At 39.6% G+C, this 17,482-nt stretch overlaps 1 protein-coding gene across 1 annotated transcript in view; it reads left to right on the forward strand.

The window, feature by feature from the left end:
- LOC147342906 (uncharacterized) overlaps positions 1-17,482 on the forward strand; it is a 76,704-nt gene that overhangs the window by 5,497 nt on the left and 53,725 nt on the right. The window contains exons 2-3 of the mRNA XM_086381215.1: positions 2,508-2,760; positions 12,785-12,826. Of these exons, the coding sequence (XP_086237341.1) occupies positions 2,508-2,760; positions 12,785-12,826 (295 nt within the window). The remainder of the gene's footprint in view (positions 1-2,507; positions 2,761-12,784; positions 12,827-17,482) is intronic.

The raw sequence follows: 17,482 nt of genomic DNA on the forward strand, positions 1-17,482 counted from the left end.
GAGAGTTGGACTGTGAAGAAGGCTGAGCGCTGAAGAATTGATGCTTTTGAACTGTGGTGTTGGAGAAGACTCTTGAGAGTCCGTTGGACTGCAAGGAGATCCAACCAGTCCATTCTGAAGGAGATCAGCCCTGGGATTTCTTTGGAAGGAATGATGCTAAAGCTGAAACTCCAGTACTTTGGCCACCTCATGCGAAGAGTTGACTCATTGGAAAAGACTCTGATGCTGGGAGGGATTGGGGGCAAGAGGAGAAGGGGACGACAGAGGATGAGATGGCTGGATGGCATCACTGACTCGATGGACGTGAGTCTGAGTGAACTCTGGGAGTTGGTGATGGACAGGGAGGCCTGGCGTGGTGCGATTCATGGGGTCGCAAAGAGTTGGACACGACTGAGCGACTGATCTGATCTGATCTGATTCTTTTTTATGTCTGAGTAATATTTCATTATATATACATTTTATATATATATAATATTTATGTATCACATTCTTTATCCATTCATCTTTTGATGGGAACTTTGGTTGCTTTAAATTTTAACTACTGTAAATAATGCTGTCAAGAACGTAGGGGTGCATATATCTTTTCTAGTTAGCATTTTCATTTTCTCCAGATAAATTCCCAGGAGTGGAATTGTTGGATCATATAGTAGCTCTATTTATAATTTTTTGAGGAATTTCCATGCTGTTTTCCACATGGCTTCAGGAAACCTCCCTTTGAAATAGAAGCTTGTAGTCTTTAGTGGGCCCTCGCCATGGCACCCCACTCCAGTACTTTTGCCTGGAAAATCCCATGGATGGAGGAGCCTGGTAGGCTGCAGTCCATGGGGTCGATAGAGTCGGACACGACTGAGCAACTTCACTTTCACTTTTCCCTTTCATGCATTGGAGAAGGAAATGGCAACCCACTCCAGTGTTCTTGCCTGGAGAATCCCAGGGACGGGGGAGCCTGGTGGGCTGCCGTCTATGCTCCACTACCACCTTATGTTTTATACCAGGTCATCTTTTATTGTCAGTCTCCTAGGCTCTGCAGTCATTTGAGTTAGCAACTTCAGGGATTCTTTTACATAAACCACATGCCCATAATACTGTGCTCCTAAAGTCACTCAGATAATGCATTATCTAGTGCAGGTTTAGAGCTTTCCAGTAGAAACTTCTTCCACTGCACGGGACTCCATTTGGATCCCTAGCTGGGGACCTAAGATCCCACATGCTGCAGGACTACTGAGCCCACCTGCTCTGGAGCTGGTGGGCCACAACTAAAGACAATCCCTCATGCTGAAACTAAGCTTGCCCACAGGCAACTGCTGAGCCTCTGTGCTCCTGTACCTGGGCAGCACCACAGTCAGAGAGAAGCCCAGGCCCTGAGACAAAGAATCTGCACATCACAGCAAAAAATCCTGCATGCTGCAAGGAAGATCCTATGTGCTGCAACTAAGAACCGATGCAGCCAAAAATAAATATTTTTAGAAATTTCAAAATATTGATTACATGTTGAAATATTTTGAATATGTTGGATTATGTGGATTACTAAATTTCCTTTTTCTTACTTTTAAAAAAATGTGGCTACTACAAATTTTAAATTGCATGTTATGGCTCACAGTATGTTTCTACTGGACAGCACTGGTCTAGATTATGAGAGCTATTCAGGGGCTTGGAGAGAAGAGAATGAGTTCTCCATTTATTCCTTTTATTCTCACTGAACAACGTTCTTTATATATCCATCTTCTGTTCCAGATCCTACTCAGTCTGCATTTACAGCTTTCTGAGAGTAGAGAAAGGAAAGGAAAGTGAAGTCGCTCAGTCGTGTCCGACTCTTTGTGACCCCATGGACTGTAGCATATCAGGCTCCTCCATCCATGGGATTTTCCAGGCAAGGGTGGAGTGGGTTGCCATTTCCTTCTCCAGAGGATCTTTCTGACCCAGAGATCGAACCCGGGTCTCCCATATTGCAGGCACACGCTTTACCGTCTGCGCCACCAGGAGAGAAAGCCCTTAAAACTGTGTTCAGAGTCATCAACTAAGGATGTGCCCACAGGGTGGCAAGCAACTGCAAAGTTCAGATCACGCACCAACGCGGCCCCCTTCCGCATCCAAACACCTGTGCTTATGCTCGATTAAAAACAACAACAAACTTTTATTTCCTATTTTGGTAGGGAGAATTGATGGGGGCGGGGCACCAGTATATAAACATAAACATTTCTGTTAAGTCAAATGTCCTTTCCAAACCAGGGTAGGGGAAGAACGGATGAATTTCCTGAAGAAAGGTTAACGAAGATACGGAAAGATCAATTTCTGGCTTGCTCGCTCCATCTCTACTGGGCACGCAAAAAGAAAATACCAGGAAGACGGAACTTCAGTTAAAGGTGACACTGTTCCAAGTCTGAGACACTGGGAAATGACGGCCACATCCCTAAAGTTATTCCAGTGTAGGATTCGCCATACTAACTTTCCTCAGATGGGACCGTTCCTGCGTCCTACCTACAATAGTTTTCCGACTCTCCCGCCAGCTCAAGATCCTTTCCCGCCCTCGCCTACCTCCAAACCTTTCCGGGCCACCCCCGAAGCGCCTTACAGCCGCCATTTTACACAACACTATCGCGAGATATACTTAGCCGTCTCGAGCCTGACTCATTTACTTTCTTGCGAGAGGCTCTTCCCGGCTGTTCTCGCCGTAGCTGTGGAAACTGTCGCGAGAGCTGGTTGCCTTGGCTCCCTGTAGCTATAGCAGCCGCGGCGGTTAAGGATGCGGCGGCAGAAGCGGTGAGTGCGACACCCTCAGGGGGGCGGGGCCGGAGGTAACAGGGTGCTGGGGGGTAGCGCTTAGGGAGGGGGTGGGGAAGGTCGGGTCGCGGGAGAAATGGGCCCTCGTGTGACGTGTTGGGTGGGACCCAGGTCCAGTGGTTATAAGGACAGGGCGCCGGTCTGCACCAGGGCACGCGGGAAGGGCTGGAGCTGCCGCGAGGTCCAAGGGGGAGGGACCCGGGTGTAGAAGGGTTCAAGGGGCAGGGGCAGGAGTACAGAAGGGTGTGTGTGTTGGGAGCAAGATGGTTATGGGGAGTCAGAATTGAAAAAAGAGACCGGGCTACACCGAGGAATAAGTGGGAAGAAATGGGGTACAGCGAGGAGGAGGGTATGTTGAATGGGAGCCCAGAGATTGGGCCCGGTTTGCTTTGCCCTGGCGGAGAGGCGGCGGGGGTGGGGTGGGGGGGTGGAGCGGCGGGTGCGGTGTCAGACCTTCGCAGTTTACTGGGGTCCGCCTAACACTAGTCCGGGACTGCGCGCTAAGACCTGGTTCCTCCTAAAGGGCTTGGCGGGAATGGTGGCGTGCCGGAACTTCACCGCCCCCCGCCCCTTCCAAAGAAATCCCCCACGGACTCTGAGATGTGAATGGAGGGTTTGCGTGAAATAGTATTAGTTGGAAAGGTTCTTTCGGTGGAGAGACTATGAGTGGGGTTATGAATGATTGCTGCTCTGAAATAACGTGTGGGATGGGGGCGGGAGAGAGAAATTCTTGAGAAAAAAAACTAAGATGTGCGTATTGAGTTGGAAGAAGGGGGTGTGTGCAAAGCTCACGTTTCTTTCCAGATTCATTCAAGTGTAGAATTTCTTTACGGTGTACTTATGAGATTATATATGCGGTGTAAACTCAGTTTAGATCATACAGTGAAGAATGTGTAGTACGACTTTTAAACCTTCCATGAATATGATTTTAAAACCAAGAAAATGTTTCTGTTGCAGAAGCACCAGGCTGAGCACTAAGGATAGTTTTAGTTACTTGAATATAAAACCTTGTGTCTGTTCAGGTTCTTTGCCTTTTAAGAAATGAACGAATTTTTATTTTAGGAGACAGAGTTTTGAATATCCGTCAGTCTGGAAATAAAAGGCTTCTAGGAGTTAAAATCACTGCGAGGGCAAAGCATTTACACTGAGTCTCAAGGAGTGTTTTCTAGAGACAGGTTTGGACCAGTTTTCTTATTTCTAATGAAAACAGTGGTTTCAATTCAGGCATGAAAAATAATTTGTTCATTTCTATCTACAGATGCAAGCTTTCTGATAATTTTTTCTCACTATTTTTGGTACGTTTAAATTTGCAAAAGCATAACCTCTCTTTTGATTATGTAACTGGATTTTTCCATGTTGAGTTCACAAATTCATTAATTAGAATAATGGATTTTAATCCTTCTAGAGCTAGCCTTGTTGTGGTTAGTCATTGAACCTATTTATTTGATATATGTTAGATTAAAACTTTTAATTTGTAATGTTAGTAGCTAATCTTTAAAGTTGAAATGATTTTCTGAGGCAAGATAAAGCTTTATGTGGTTGAGTCCAAAAGACTTCTCCATGAATCCATTAAGAAGCTTTACTGAGTTCCTATTATGTGTAGAGTACTGTGCAAGGCATTGCAGGGGTTGGGGGAAAAGATAAATTCATTCATTTATCCTTTCGACAAACATTCATTGAGACCTCTCTGTGTTTGATAACTAAGCCTTCTGGGTACAAATACAAGTAAGCCTTGCTCTTTGCCTTGAAATTGCTCAGAGAGCAAAATAGAGTAGCAAATCATTACAATGTAGTAAACACAATACATTTGTGAACACAGGCTTATGAAACAAAATTCTGGCCCTAGGGAGTACTTGTCAACAATAGTTGACAAGAATAAAATGGAAAAAACTATTTAAAAAATTACAAAATATTAAGCAAATTCTAAATTATGATGCATTAATAAAACATATTATGTTTTTCAGAAGAGATAAAATTAGAATGGAAGCTTGAAAAAATTAAGGAGTCAGTTCATAATTTAATAGTCTTTTAAAAGTATTCTTAAACATCACTGAACATTCTTAAGTCAATAATAGTAATAAGCATAAATGCTATCATTCATTGAGTGATTATTAATGTCCTAGGCACATTATCTCATTTCATTTATTTATTTTCTACCCCTCTTCCCACCTCAATTTTCTCATTTTATCTTAACAATACTCAGCTGATATTAATACTTCAATTTTAAAGATAAGAAAACTGAAGCTTAAAACATTAAGGCAGTTGTCTAATATCACAGAGCTAGTAAATGGGAGATTAGGGACTGGAGTTGGAAATCTATGCAACTGAAAACCTAAGCAGGATTCCTTTCTTTTTGCAGTAAAGGAGCCTTGGAATGGGGATAGGGGGCCAGACATTGAACATGGAATTGGCCAGAAGACTAAAATTCAGTCTCTCTTTATTCATAGATTTTGCTTCCTCAAATATTTACACTATGGGGGAACTAATTTGAATATTAGCATGATGCTAAATATGAGGTTTGTATTGTACAGAGAATTGAGTAAATTACCATATTCATGTTGTGTATAATTGTATAGGGAGCTTTGCTTGGGGAAATAGTTATAATAAGCAATTGTTAACATCTGTAAGCTTCCAGAAACTGATGGTTTTGACAGTGGAAATGGTTATCTATATTCATATATAGGGCAACTGTTATTACAGCAGACTGAGGGATTTAGGCAAACATTTTTGTAGACTGCTGCAGTTCGGGGCTTTTTTTTTTTTTTTGTGGTGTATTTGCTTTCAGGTTTTGCTAGTGTTACAGAACCCGCCTGCCAATGCCAATATAAGAGATGTGGGTTTGATCCCTGGGTTGGGAAGATCCCCAGAGGAGCTCATGGCAACCCATTCCAGTATCCTTGCCTGGAGAATCCCGTGGACAGAGGAGCATGGCGGGCTACAGTCCAAATGGTCATCAAGAGTCGGACATGGCTGAAGCGACTTTGCGCACATGCACACACACACACACACACACACGCACAAATATTTGCTTTCAGATTTTTAAAACTATATTCCAAAGTCCAAATTCTGATTTCCTGGTTGAAATTCAAATTTTATGTCTCCCTTTTATATTGAGGAAACTGAGAACTTTTAAATGACTTGCCTAGAGTCACACAGCTGCAGTGTCCTAGGTGTTTTTAAGAAATACATGCAGATTTGAAGGTGAGTCAGTGTTTTTTTTTTTCCCCATTGAGTTGACTTTCTGCATCAGTCCCTCTATATAGATTTTAGCTGGAATAGCACGTAGGTGTGAATGAGATTCTCATGTTTTCTAACACCTTTTAACTAAGTGGGCTGTGTGCCTATGTTTTTATGTGAGTTATTTTTGAGGCATTGAGACATTTTTCCAAGAAAGGTTTAGAGCAAGACAATGAGATGAGAAAGAGCCTTGAGGGGTAAGAAGGGAACTTCTCCAGAAGGGTTGAAAACTGAAAGCATTTGATGATGTGTTAGGAGGATGATGATCTAAAAGCTTTTCTTTAACTCCACCCACCACAGGAAAGCCTGAGACTTTTTCTACACACACCCTCTGGAAAGGTTTTATCCACTGGAAAAAAGTATTTCTTTCTCAGCATTTATATTAGCAATAGTAAATAGACATTGAACAAACCAGAAACGATTTACTCTCATGGTAGGTGAAAAGTGATATCTCACTTTAGATTTCAGTCTCTTTGATTACCTGTGAGGTTGAACATTTTCCTGTATTTATTTATTTTTTTTATTTGGCAAACTCCAGGAGATAGTGAAGGACAAGAAAGCCTGGTGTGTTGCAGTCCGTGGGGTTGCAGAGTCGGACACGACTTAGTGACTGAATGACAAATTAGGCAAAGAGTAGAATAAGCAGTTTCACAGAGAGAAATATAAATATCCAATAAAGAAATAAAAAACAGACTCACAGACATAGAAAACTAACAAAGGGAGAAGGCAGAGTGGAGGGAGTTTGGAATTAACAGACACGCTGCTGCTGCTGCTGCTGCTGCTGCTGCTGCTGCTGCCGCCGCCGCCGCCGCCGCCGCCGCCGCCGCCAAGTTGGCTTCAGTCGTGTCCGACTCTGTGCGACCCCAGAGACAGCAGCCCACCAGGCTCCCCCGTCCCTGGGATTCTCCAGGCAAGAACACTGGAGTGGGTTGCCATTTCCTTCTCCAATGTGTGAAAGTGAAAAGTGAAAGGGAAGTCGCTCAGTCGTGTCTCTTAGCGACCCCATGGACTGTAGCCTACCAGGCTCCTCCGTCCATGGGATTTTCCAGGCAAGAGTACTGGAGTGGGGTGCCATTGCCTTCTCCAACAGACACGCTACTATATATGAAATAAATAAAACAAGGACCTACTGTATAGCACAGGAAACTATATTCAAAATCTTGGAATAAAACCTGTAATGGAAAAGAATCTGAAAAACAGTCTGATATATGCTTCCCTATCAACCTATATTTGAGTCACTTTGCTGAAATTAACACACCATTGTAAAATAACTCCTTCAATTAAAAAGATGCGTAGACTCCTGTGATCTGAAAACTGCAAATTAAACATTTTTTGTTGACCTTGTTTGTCTTTTTTAAAACATTTAAAAATCTTACAGATGTTTAAACTATATACTTGATTTGAAGAAAGAGAAAAAAGAGTACATTCTTTAAAAATAATAACTTTATATGGAGGCTAAGAAGCAAAGGTTCCACTTCCAGAACTATCCTGTTTGGTGAATTTTCCAGTTCTTTTTCTATGCATTATATGCAATTTCTATTTATAATTTCTATGTCTATATATATCTTTTTAAAGTCAGTGGAATGATGTTTTTTCTGCAGCTTTTTTTAAAGTTAGCAATATGCTTTTGAAATCTCATACTGTCAGTGCGTACTTTTTAACAGCTGATTGTATTTCAGTTTGAATGTATATAATCTATTTAACTGTTTCTTTATCTATGGACATTTAAGTTGTCTCAGATTTTTGCAGTGATTGGGAACACTGAAATGAACATCCCATATTCTTGTCTCTTGTGCAACTGTTCTATAATACCTCTAGAATAGGTGCCTAGAAATGTTGTTTAAAAGATTTACATGTTTTTAGTTTTGAAATATACAGCCAGTTTGCCTTTCAGACAGCCTGTGTGCCATTCTTTATTCCACCAGCAGTTTATGAAAGTGCCTCTGACACTGAATATCAGTCTTGTACATTTTTACTAATGTAACAGGCGAATTTTTACATTTTAATTTGTAGTTTTCAGATTACTTTTTAGTTTGAGCATCTTTTTGTTTGATGGGCTGTTTATTTCTGTCTTTTTAAATTGCTTATTCTGTTCTTTATGTATTTTTTAATTGGATTGTTTTCTTTTACCTATTGATTAACAAGAACTAAGAACTCTTTATATGTATATAGATACAGATACATATTTTAGTATCTATTATGCATATTTTCTCCAGTGTGTTGCATTATCTATTGTGCCTATGATATACTAAATTTTTTGTATTTTACACAAAAAATACAAGTCACATCGTTTTCATAATGGCCTCTGGACTCTGAGGACTTTCTTAAGAAGGCTCTTGGGACTTCTCTAGCAGTCCAGTGGTTAAGACTCTGCATTTCCACAGCAGGAGGCATGGTTTTAATCCCTGGTCAGGAACTAAGATCCCACGTGCCACTCAGCCAAAACAAAAAAGCTGGGGAGAGGATAGCTAAATAAAATTGGTCGGGTTGAAAATCTACAGTAGAATGTATAAATATTAGTGGTGTCTGATATTTAATCATACATATGGAAGAAGCTGGTTTTTCTGATTATTATTATGCCTGGGGAGAAGCAATAACTTTTCAGGAGCAATGTTCCTCCACGACTCTCTTCTGAAGGGAAATCCCGACATGTGGACATTCCTGAGTTAAGCATTGAGGAGAAGGTTGGCATAGCAGAAAGAACGTGAGCTTTGGAATCAAGCAAACCTTGGTTCCCTTACCAGTTGTTCAGTTATTAGAATTGTGATCTTTAGCTCATTGTCGTAGCCACCTCTGTAAAAGAGTGTGCTCAAAAAAAACGTATGTCATATCAAATAACATCAACTGCTCAGAATTGATATTTTTGTGCAGCTGTATTACATGGTACAAATATTTGATGACTGAAAAGCGTACTGTTATATTTAGGAAATCTGAATTAATGTTTGCTGCTGACGCATCAGTAACACCATTCAAATCAGGGGGTAGGAGAACCAAGAACCTAGGGTTAAAACCATATAGAAGCACTTTGAAGCATGTTAGAAATGCCACATTAGAACCTACATCTTAACCAAATCCCAAGGTGATTCATAAATACCTTAAAGTCTGAGAAACAGTGATCAAATGTGCAGTATCTGAAGGAAGGTGGTAACTCCAAGCTCAAAGCAGCAGGAGTTGAGGTGGTAGGAGCTATAGAAAATTAGGCAGATACTCATACTGTGGTTCGAGATGATTTATTTATTCATTATGTAGGGTCATCTCATCAAGTTGGGGGATGCAGGGAACATCTTCCAGGAGACAGGACTAGCAGGATCCTGATTGGGTTTCTGGACACCAGCTAAGGGGTTTAGCATTAGGGCACTAGCTGTCGTCTCTGCAGGAATCTCGGCTAGCTGTGCTGTTCAGTATGCAGACCACTAGCCACATGTGGCTTTTAAAATTAAAGTAAAAATTCAGTCCTTCAGTTGTACCAGCCACATTTCAAGTACACAGTAGTCACATGTGTCTACTGTATTACACAGTGAAGATACTGAATGTTTCCATTAGTGCAGAAAGTTCTGTTGGGCACCACTTGAGAGGAATAGGTATCTGAATAAGAGTATCTGCCTTAAAGACTGTCAAAATGGCCAAGTACAGAAGGTAGAGAAAAACCTAGGAATTGCTGCTCACGTATAGCTTACCATCCCATTCTAGAACTTTTCCGTTGCTGCTGCTGCTGCTGCTGCTAAGTCGCATCAGTCGTGTCCGACTCTGCGACCCCATAGACGGCAGCCCGCCAGGCTCCGCCATCCCTGGGATTCTCCAGGCAAGAACACCGGAGTGGGTTGCCATTTCCTTCTCCAGTGCATGAAAGTGAAAGGTGAAAGTGAAGTCTCTCAGTCGTGTCCGACTCTTAGCGACCCCATGGACTGAAGCCTACCAGGCTCTTCCATCCATGGGATTTTCCAGGCAAGAGTACTGGAGTGGGGTGCCATTACCTTCTCCGTCCATTACTGATAGCTGCAGATAATTCCCTGTTCTGTTAAAGTTTGGGTGTACCTGCAAGTGAAGGCATCAAATAAAAGGTGAGAGAGGGCAGAAGCAGAGGAAAATGTTCTGGGAATTGTGGGTATTAAGTAAAGGGATTTTCCAGACATACATTGCTGAGCATTGGAAAGAGGCGGAACGGCTGGGTATGGAGTTAGGAAAATCATATAAAGTACTTAAGTATTTAGCTGCTAGTAAAACAGTATTATTCCCAGAAGAAATAATACTGAATAAATTCTAATGTCCAAGTTAATGCCGAGTCGTTCACCTATTTGATCATACCTTCACTAAAGTGTTTAAGTTTGTTTATCAGTATTAAAAATATGAACACTTTTTTTTTATGTTTAATGAGAATTAGTGGGAAAGCAGAATTCAGTTTGAGGTTCAGTTTTCAGCCTTTCCCCTTAGAGAATATGTCTATAGAAAAGGCTATCCAAATTCTATTTATTTTTGTTTTGGAGACAGTGCCATATAGTATATTTGTAAGTTGTTTATCTTTTTTAAATTGACGGTTCATAGCAGACACATACATGAATATGCTTTATAAGTCAAGACCACTGTTTAAGTCACAAATTGCCCTCTAGCAAGTTATTTTGAGTAGGAAGTCTTTTTTTTTTTTTGAGTAGGAAGTCTTTATGAACCAAACTCTGATTATGATTTTAATTGGGCAAAGTATAGAAGTCTGATTTAGAGTTGTTTTTCCTGTGCTTCCTCTTAACAACTCATGAAAAGAATCAACAACTGCTTTTAAAAAAATTCAATTTGGAGTTCTTATTTCACAATGACTTTCATCCTTTTTATGCTTTATTTCAATAGACAGTTGTTAAACATCTGCTTTAAAAACAAATTTTATTAAGATATAACTCACATGTCATACAATTGGCTCATTTAAAGTGTACAATTCAAAAGTTACTGTATGTTCATGGTTGTGCAACTGTCACTTCAATCAATTTCACTACATTTTTATCACCCCCCCAAAGAAACTATATCCATAGGCAGTCATTCTCCTTCTCAACCTTTCCTCCCCTTTAGGAGCTACTAATTTACTTCTATCTCTGTAGATTTACCTATTCTGTACATTTCATATAAATGGAATCATAAACTATCAATATATAGTCTTTTGTGACTGACTTCTCTCATTCAGCATAGTATTTTCAAGGTTCAACCATGTTGTGGCATGTATTAGTATTTCATTCTTTTTATCACCAAAAATATTCTGTATTCCCTTATATGAATAAAGCATATTCTTTTTTATCCATTTGGATTGTTTCTGCTTTTTGGCTATTATGAATGAGGCAAATGAAGTGCTTAGCTCACAAAATAAGAATACTAAGGGTTGTGCAAGTGCAAAATTTAAGGAGGTACTCACTCTTAGGGTTGTGTAAGTGCAACCCTACTTGAGAGTGAGGGCCTCCTTAAATTTTGCACCTGGGAGCCTCCAGTGTCCCACGAGTCTTGGCTTTGTGGTTTTGATTTACATTTCCCTGGTGGCTGTTAAACATCTTTAAACATGTTAAACATCTTTTCACATGTTTATTTGCCAACTGTATACCCTTTTTGGTGAGGGATCTTTTGTCTTGTACTTATTTTCTAATTGTATAGTTTGATTTTTTACTGTTGAGTTTTGATAGATCTTTGTATATTCAGAGTACTAGTTCTTTGTTGAATATGTGGTTTGCAAATAATTTCTCCCAGTCTATAGCTTTTCTTTTCATTCTTTCCCCTCAGCTTTTATTGTACAAAAGTTTTTAATTTTGATGAGGTCCAATTTATCGATTTTTCCTTTATGAATCAAGGTTTTGGTGTCAAGTCTAAGAACTCTTTGCCTGACTCTAGATCACAAAGATTTTCGTCTATATTTTTTTCTAAGAGTTTTATATTTTACATTTAAGTTCTTGATAATTTTGATTTAATATTTATATTAGGTATGAAGTTTAAGTTTAATTAATTTCTTTGCAATGGAATTTTAGTTGCTCCAGCACTATTTGTTGAAAAGGTTTTCCTTTTTCCTTTAAATTGTTTTTTCATTTTTGTCAAAAGTCAAACTGTCTCCTTCATTGGCAAGTGGATTCTTTTACCACTGAGCCACCTGGGAAGCCCTAAGAATATTTATGTAGGTCCTTAATTTGGGGTTCTCTATTCTGTTCCATTTGGAGAAGGCAATGGCACCCTACTCCAGTACTCTTGCCTGGAAAATCCCATGGACGGAGGAGCCTTGAAGGCTGCAGTCCGTGGGATCTCTGAGGGTCGGACACGACTGAGCAACTTCACTTTCACTTTTCACTTTCATGCATTGGAGAAGGAAATGGCAATCCACTCCAGTGTTCTTGCCTGGGGAATCCCAGGGATGGGGGAGCCTGGTGGGCTGCTGTCTATGGGGTCGCACAGAGTCGGACACGACTGAAGTTACTTAGCAGTAGCATTCTGTTCCATTAATCTATGTATCAGTATCAAACTCTTTTGATGACTAGAGCTTTGTAATAAGCTTGATATTGGATAGAATAATTCCTTCCACTTATTATTCTTTATCAAGATTGTTTCAGCAGTTTTAGAGTCTGTACCTTTCCATGTAAATTTTAGAATAAATTTGTTTAAGTCTTAAAAAAGCCTTACTAGGATTTTGATAGGAATTGCATTAAACTTATATATTAATCTGGGGAGAATTGACAGTTTTATCATGTTGAGTCTTCCGGTCAATGAACAAGCCTATTTATTTATGTCTTCTTTGATCTCTTTCTTTCAGCATTTTTTAACTTTCAGCATACAGACCCTGTACATGTTTTTGGTAAGTGTATATACTTAAGTATTTAATTTTTTAGAGTGATTGTAAATGGTAATATGTTTTTAATTTTGATTTCTGCACATCTTTTGTTAGTACAATTGACCCTTAAACAACACAGGTTTGAATGATACAGGTCCACTTATATATGGATTTTTAGAAAAAAATACATACTGTAATACTACATACTCTTCCTTTGGTTGAATGGCGGGGTATGGAGCCATGGATACTGGCAGGTGACTGTAAAGTTATGTAGGGATTTTCCACTGCTCAGGGTGTCTGCTTCCCTAACCCCTGTATTGTTCAAGGGTCAACTGTATATAGAAATCTATTGATTTTTGTGTGTTGATCTTATATCCCGTGACCTTATTATTACTTCTAGGAGTGTTTTTGTATATTCCTTGGGATTGTCTATATAGACATTATGTCATTTACAAATAGAGTTTTATTTCTCCCTTTGCAATCTGTGTGTGTTTCATTCCTCTTTCTTGCTAATTACAGTGCCTAGAACTGCTGATATTAAATATAACGACAGCAGACCTCCTTGCTTTGTTCCTGTTTGTTGTTGTTCAATCACTAAGTTATGTCTGACTCTTTGCGATCCCATAGACTGCAGCATTCCAGGCTTCCCTGCCCTTTGCTGTCTCCTGGAGTTTGCTCAAATTCATGTCCATTGAGTTGGTGATGCTATTTAATCTTTTCGTCCTCTGCTGCCCCCTTCTTTTGCCTTCAGTCTTTCCCAGCATCAGGGTCTTTTCCAATGAGTCTGCTCTTCATATCAGATGGTCAATATATTGGAGTTTCATCTTCAGTATCAGTCCTTCCAAAGAATACTCAGAGTTGATTTCCTTCAGGATTGACTGGTTTGATCTCCTTGCAGTCCAAGGAACTCTCAAGAGTCTTCTCTAGCACCATAGTTCAAAAGCATCATTTTTTCAGCACTCAGCCAACTCTCACATCTTTTACATGACTACTGGGAAAACCATAGCTTTAACTATATGGACCTTTATTGGCAAAGTGATGTCTCTGCTTTTTAATACACTGCCTAGGTTTGTCATAGCTTTCCTTTCCAAGGAGCAAGCATCTTTTAATTTCACGGCTATAGTCACTGTCTACAGTGATTTGGGAATCCAAGAAAATAAAATCTGTCACTGTTTCCACTTTTTCTCCTTCTACTTGCCATGAAGTGATGGGACTGAATGCCATGATCTTAGTTCTTTTTGAATGTTGGGTTTAAAGCCAGCTTTTTTACTTTCCTCTTTCATTGTCACCAAGAGTCTCTTTAGTTCCTCTTCATTTTTTCCATTAGGGTGGTATCATGTGCATATCTGAGGTTGTTGATATTTCTCCTGGTAATCTTGATTCCAGCTTGTGATTCATCCAGCCCAGCATTTCCCATGCTATACTCTGCATATATGTTGAATAAGCAGGGTGACAATATACAGCCTCGTTGTATATTTCTTAACCTTAGGGGGAAAGTATTATTTCACCTTTAAGTGTGATGTTAGCTGCAGGCTTTTGTGTAGATGCTCTTTATCAAGTTGTAATCACATATTTTAAAAATTTCAGGTGAAACTGTTTCTTCTATGGTGCTTTTTCTTATTCCCCTAAGCTAGTATTTAACCTCCATATTTCAGTAGCATTTGGCTTATATTACTATTATTGAATTCTTACTTAATTGTATTCTGGTTGATTTGTGTTCATCCATCCCTCCTTCAGACATACACACCCTCTAGGCTATGAGAGCAGATGCTGTTTTATTAATTTTTATATTGGTAGCTTACAGCAGTGTGCTGGCACTGTTGAATTGTTTGATTGAGTGAAGGAGTGAATGAAAGAATAATTGAATAAGAGAATGAGAAACTCTTATAGGGCTGAAAATAGTTTTTAGTCATATGAATATGAACTTTGGAGCTAGACAGAATTCAAATCTCAGCCCTTCAATTTAATGCTGCTGTGTGAAGTTGGTCAAACTACTAAATATTTCTGAACCTTAATTCTCTTATCTGTGAAATTAGGATAATAATAACCTACCTGAACAAATTAAGTGAAATACTACAAGTTAATTCTCAGTATAGTAGCTGTCATGTAATAGGCACTCAAATTTTAGTTTTCCTTTGTTTCTTCATTGAACTGTTGTAAGTATTAAGTTACAGTGATTGTAAAAATCACTTTGTGAACTGCGTCAGTTCAGTTCAGTTCAGTTGCTCAGTCGTGTCCAACTCTTTGCAACCCCGTGAACCACAGCACGCCAGGCCTCCCTGTCCATCACCAACTCCTGAAGTCCACCCAAACCCATGTTTTAAGTTTTGTACATGTTTGTGTTAAATACAGTCAAACTAATTTTGATGATGTTGGCTTAAGAGGGAAAAATGGGGACATGAGAAAATGGAGAAGGTTTTCTCCAACAATAACTTCTGTTGAGCAATACCATGTACCAGCCACTCTGCTCAAACTTTACATGCAATGATTCATTTATTCTTTACAATAACCCTATGAAGCACATACTTCCTCTGAAGGATTATTTCTTAGTTTTTTAATTATAGTTTCCTTATCTCTACCCTTTCTAAATAAACCTCAGGAATTGGGCTAATACAATTTAATGCAGATTTCAAACTTTGTATTAAATGTGAAGAATAATAATTATTTCTTTTTTAAGCTCTCATCTTAGTATTGGGGACTGCATACCTTTAGGTTAAATCTTCATTTTTTTCAGGAAATCTTAGTAATGATATTTCCAGGCAGTTTGGTTCCAGAGCACCACAATAAAAAGAATACTGCAATAAAGCGGGTCAACTGAGTTTTTGTATGCCACTGGATATAAGAGTAAATATAGTTTACTATATAATATACTGTAAACATACACAGTATACTGTAGTCGCCTAAGTATGAAATAGCGTTATATCTAAAAAATACACTTCTTTTAACTGTGCTCTCAGGCTTGTGGGATCTTAGTTCCCTGACCAGGGATTCAATCAGGACCATGGCAGTGAAAGTCCTAACCCTGGACCACCAAGAAACGCCCCCAAATATATATATATCTTAGTTAAAAAATACTTTATTGCTAAAAAATGCTAACCAACATCTGAGCCTTCAGCAAATTGTAATCTTTCTACTGTTGGAGGGTCTGCTGCAGACTGAGCCATCAGGCCATCGAGGTGATGGTTGCTAAAGCTTAGGGTGGTAGTGATGGCTTCTTAAAATAAGAGAACAATGAACTTTGCCACATCAAGTGACTATTCCTTTTACAAATGACTTCTCTGTACTATGCAATGCTGTTTTGATAGCCTTTTACCCACAGTAGAATTTCTTTCAAAATTGGAGTCAGTCCTCTCCAAACCTGCCACTGTTTTATGAACTAAGTTTATGCAGTATTCTAAATCTTTTGTTGTCATTTCAGCAGTCTTCAAGCATGTTCACTAGGAGTAGATTCCATCTCAAAAAACCACATTCTTTGCTCATCTGTAGAAGTAACTCCTTATCTGTTCAAGTTTTATCATGAACCCCTCAAAGTCATCCATGAAGGTTGGAATAAACCTCTTCCAAACTCCTGATATTTGACCTGTTCCCATGAATCACAAATATTATTATTATTATTATTATTTTTTGATCAGTCCTCATGGCTTGTGGGATTTTAGTTCCCCTACCAGGGATTGAACCCAGGCCCCTGGCAATGAGAGTCCTAACCACTGGACCACCAAAGAATTCCTCACAAATATTCTTAATGGCTTTTAGAATGAAGAGTGTGCTTTCCAGAAGGTTTTCACTTGACTTTGTCCAGATCAATTAGAGGAATTACTGTCTATAGCAGCTGTGTGTATGCGTGCTCAGTTGTGTTTGACTCTTTGTGACCCTTTGGATTGTAGCTTGCCAGGCTTCTCTGTCCATGGGATTTCTTAGGCAAGAATACTGGAGTGGGTTGTTATTTCTTCCTCCAGGGGATCTTCCCGACCCAGAGACTGAACCTGCATCTCCGGTATCTCTTGCACTGCAGGTGGATTCTTTACTGCCGAGCCATCGGAGAAACCCTAAAGGGATGTGCAGTATATTCTGAGTCAAACCTGGGCTTCCCACATGACAGAAATTCTATCACTTAACCAGCAATACAGCTATGGCTTTACAAAATGTGTTTCTTAAATAATAATGAAACTGCCCACCCAGATTGAGACCTGATCCCACTGTCTTTTAATTGAGATCACACGCCTGGTCTCAGAACTTAATAAAGCTCAGGTTCTCTATGTCTCAGTGAGGGACAGAGTGATAGATAGGAAGTGGATTTATCTAAATACACAGTCCATAGACAGACTACAATCCATCTCAAAAGGTGAGATGAGAATGGCCTTAGGAGAAACACTCTCCACAGATAGAGTGTGTGGTTAGTTTTAAGGAGTGGGAGGTTTTGGGGAAGGGGCAGAGATTTCCAGGAATTGGGCCACTGCTCACTTTTTGACCTTTTATGGTTAGCCTCCAAAGTGTCATGACACCAATGACACTGTAGGTGTGTCATTTAGATGCTAATGTATTAATATTGCAGTGAGCATATAATGAGGCTCAAGATTCATGAAAATCAAATCTTCTGCATCTTGGACCTAGCTGGTTCTGACCAGTTTGTGTCTTATCCTCAAGGGCTGTGTCATTCTTTTAGAGGTTATTTCCTTCCCT

This window comes from Bos grunniens, chromosome 28, assembly GCF_055505025.1.
Source record: "Bos grunniens cultivar Pamir isolate PY7600 chromosome 28, Bosgru_T2T1.0, whole genome shotgun sequence".
Lineage (NCBI taxonomy): Eukaryota > Metazoa > Chordata > Mammalia > Artiodactyla > Bovidae > Bos > Bos grunniens.